The following is a 3452-nucleotide window of genomic DNA, read 5'->3' on the forward strand; positions in this document are numbered from 1 at the left end:
ACAGGGATTCACTACTGTTGTCTATCTGCTGATTAAACCATGACGGGTTTAAACACCAAGAATAAAGTAACAAAACGGTGGAGAACACTAGAGCTAACAGTTCACAGCGCACCATGGCTTCTGTTCAATTAACCACACACAACTTTAACAGGAAGAAATACATATTTGTACATATATTTATAATAAAAATAAAAAAAAAACAAACAGAAAACACTATTCGCAAGTCTACTCCAGACGACGTGCGGCCGATAACTACAGTGTTTTGCTTTTTCGCTCGAAATGCATTTGGAAAATTGAGATGGTAGATGCCATGTCGGCAAGATTTTGCAGTCAGTTTATTTTGAGTCTGTTCGGGGAACATGGCAAGGTTAGGATAGAGGTAAGATGGAGCTCAAAACCAAAAAACAGGGAAAAGAAGCATCTTGCTCTTCAAAAAAACAACAAAAAAGCCAAAGGAGCAATTTGGAAATGGGACTGGGGGAAATGTGGATAATATTCCTCTATTTCAGCTTCAGTCATCCTCGCCATCATCGTCCTGCAATAAAAAAAAAAGACGACAATTAATGGGTGATTTTTCAATTTAGAAGCACTTCTGAGCGACAAAATATTTGACTAGTTTGAGGAACAACACTTGACACTTTCTAGAATTTCAAGAACTCGTTGGAAAAGGGATGGACAACAAACTGTTGTCACAAATGTATTATAAAGAAAAGCAATTCTGGCACTCTTAAATGAGAAAAAGATCAATTCTTCGTAAGAGCATTAATGCATGACAGCCTTGAATGAATGGGTTGCATACATCATCATCCTCCTCTTCCTCTCCATCATCTTCTCCCTCTTCATCAATATCATCCAGACCTTCCTCGTCTTCCTCCTCATCCTCTCCTTCCTCATCCTCCATGTCTGGAACCTGTTGGGGTTTGAAATGCAAATGATTTGACTCATAACTTCCATTCAGCTGCATAAACTGGAAGAATTGTTCAACCACATCATTTAAAATGGCAGGAATGGAAGCTTTCCAAGACCAAATAATACCTTGATCTGAACATTTCTAAAGCTTTCCATTCGTATGTGGATGTTGTTCCATACAGGAGTGCAATTCTCACCAAGTAGTACTGAAGAGGATTCGGCCAGATGTCGTCTTTAATGACTTCGCCCAACTCGTCGGCGCCTGAATCGGAGTGATCAGTAAACCAGGTGAAGAAACTCTCAGGTTCTTCGTGTTGCCTCTTCTTGCCCGCTTTACTCGGTGTCTGACTGGACCGACTTGTGAGGTCCTGCGAAAGAAGGAAACGATTAACATTACAATAAGAACTCGTTAATAATAAACATCATACATACTTTTCCCGGTTTCCACTTGATCTCTGTTGACTTCGAGGTTGGGTCTCCACTTTCGTTCAGGTGGATTTCTTTGGAGAGGACTTTGTTCTCAAAATACATGTTTTCATCGAAATACTAAAAGGCAATGGAAAAGAGAGGGTGAGTTATGGAAACACAAACGCTCTAAGCCATGAAAATCCATTTTTACCACTTACAAAATCTATTCTGTAGCCAGATTTGATGTCTTCAAACTCGGTCACCTCTACTCTGGTCAGATAGTGAAGCGCCTCCTCATCCTCCTCCCCAAGAAGAGCGGAGACTAAATAATCAAACAACATTAAGTAAAACATTCATTGAAGATTATGATTAAATAGTGCAGTCACAGTTTGCGGAGGACCTTACCTTGTGGGTGGTTGACAAATGTTGTGACCCAGAAGTTGGGGATTTTGGCAATGAGCTCTGACCTCTTCTGGAAGAACGGCTGGCGGAGCTTGTTGTATTTCTGTTCGACTTTGAGAATCTCCTCGCTCGCCTGCTCGTTCAGTCTGGACAAGATCAGAAACCTAGCATTTCGTATCTATTCCCAAGCATTGCCCGCGATAATTCATTTGATAAAGTTCAACATACCTGTCGATTTCATTCTGTACCTCGTCGATGTGCTCGATGGCCTCCTGCTGCTCTTTTTCTAAACGACAAAACAGTGTTAAAGAACAATAAGCGCAAACACCCAATGGCTTTTCTCTCGCCGAACAATAACAAACTAGCGCAACATACGCTAACATACTTTTACTCCCAATTTACGCGCTTTACAACGATTAAAGTAGAATTTAAAGTTTTTAAACATCACATTCTATGCACAATTCCTTCGAATAATCAGTATTATTATTAACTGTACTTTGTATGTAACGTGAAAGCCTTGAACTCAAGCGGGAGCCGCGTGGTTTAAATGTGAACGGAATCGCGCTGCACCTGCTTCCGCCGCGAACGCTTAGCCACCGGATGATGCGCGTTTAAAGTCGCTTTAGCGATCATTTCCACCATCGTTCGCCCGGTAAAGTGCATAAACAACCATTAGCCCGTGCTACATCATGGCGGAGACGTGGCTCGGCTAGCCTAAAGCTAAAGCACAACAACAAAGCAGCGAGCGGACGCATCCGTTCCGCACTCTGTAACTGCACGCGAGCCTTCGAAAAATCCGTTAGCGGTTCGAATAAAACAAACTCCCGCGCTTTGATTTTTGAAATGCAACGGATTTTCTGCGCGTCCTAACAGGGCTACTGGGGCTTTGTGGCGCGGCCAGAAATCAAACATGGCCTCCGCCGTTCCTCCGACAACATCCAACCACAAGCCCTGCACCTCGCCACGGTCTACAGAAACGAGTCACACTCGAGCCGCTGCTCCTTAACTAACGATTATAGCGATTAAAACCCCGCTTGAGAGAAAAGATAAAGTGAAAATGGCCGCTTACCCGAGCTCTCGTCCCCTCCGTCGTGGTTCGAGTTCAGTTCCTTTTTACCGACTTTAGCCGCTGAGGCAGACATGATTTCACTGATCGCGACGAGGGGAGTTTTCAGTGAGAATCAAGCGCTGTGGTTTTTAAACTCGCCGAGGTAGAAGATCGTCCTCCTTGAGCTCGGTTTGTGGAAACTTGTGAAGACAGTAACTAAGAAGAGAAACGAGCACACAAACTTGAGAAACGCAGATTCTCACGCGCTCTTTCGGACAGAACGCGCCCCGCACGAGCTCGAAAAATGTAAGCCCCGCCCCTTCCAGAACAACCCGCCGAGCGCGACGTCGGTCCGCGGAGCCGCTCTCTGATTGGCCGGCGCCGATGGGGGCGGGGTTTCAACGAAGCTCTCATAACATGTCACCTGAATGTAGATAAAATGGTTCTGGACAAACCAGCACTGCAAGTAAACACACAGGCCTGCGTTTAATCAATAGTATTTAAAGGGATAGTTCACCCCGAAATGAAGATTGTGTCATTAATTACTCACCCTCATGTCGTGTAAGACCTTCCTCTGAAGGCCTGAACGTTTTTAACACAAAAATAAACAATAACACAATACATTTTGGGGTAATTTTACTGCATAAAGACTTTTTTTTGTTTGTTTTAAATCATTTAAGTCATC

The 3452-nt window shown here is 43.5% G+C and overlaps 1 protein-coding gene across 4 annotated transcripts; it reads right to left on the reverse strand.

Annotated features, from left to right (window-relative positions):
• LOC107559602 (protein SET-like) lies at positions 1–3067 on the reverse strand. Of its 4 annotated transcripts, none has more exons than XM_016243497.1 (8): positions 2789–3067; positions 1948–2005; positions 1723–1865; positions 1536–1639; positions 1342–1455; positions 1107–1277; positions 800–910; positions 1–532 (listed from the first exon to the last, which is right to left on the reverse strand). In XM_016243497.1, the coding sequence occupies exons 1-8, from the start codon at positions 2859–2861 to the stop codon at positions 512–514; spliced, it is 795 nt and encodes a 264-aa protein (XP_016098983.1). In that variant the 5' UTR covers positions 2862–3067; the 3' UTR covers positions 1–511. The 4 variants fall into 4 exon arrangements, with proteins under 4 accessions (XP_016098983.1, XP_016098981.1, XP_016098980.1 ...); XM_016243495.1 differs by having other exon boundaries at positions 1–535; XM_016243494.1 differs by having other exon boundaries at positions 1–538; positions 797–910.
• Positions 3068–3452: the final 385 nt, after the last annotated feature.

Source organism: Sinocyclocheilus grahami, unplaced genomic scaffold, assembly GCF_001515645.1.
Source record: "Sinocyclocheilus grahami isolate Dianchi unplaced genomic scaffold, SAMN03320097.WGS_v1.1 scaffold692.1, whole genome shotgun sequence".
Lineage (NCBI taxonomy): Eukaryota > Metazoa > Chordata > Actinopteri > Cypriniformes > Cyprinidae > Sinocyclocheilus > Sinocyclocheilus grahami.

What these genes read in the sequence shown, in the direction of transcription:
- LOC107559602 (XM_016243494.1), bottom strand. Translation starts at nt 2,861, where the DNA reads ATGTCTGCCTCAGCGGCTAAAGTCGGTAAAAAGGAACTGAACTCGAAC. An exon ending in CTGGCTACAGAATAGATTTT is followed by an intron (nt 1,456 to 1,535) that starts GTAAGTGGTAAA and finishes ATTGCCTTTTAG; the next exon opens with TATTTCGATGAAAACATGTA. An exon ending in ATCCTCTTCAGTACTACTTG is followed by an intron (nt 911 to 1,106) that starts GTGAGAATTGCA and finishes AAACCCCAACAG; the next exon opens with GTTCCAGACATGGAGGATGA.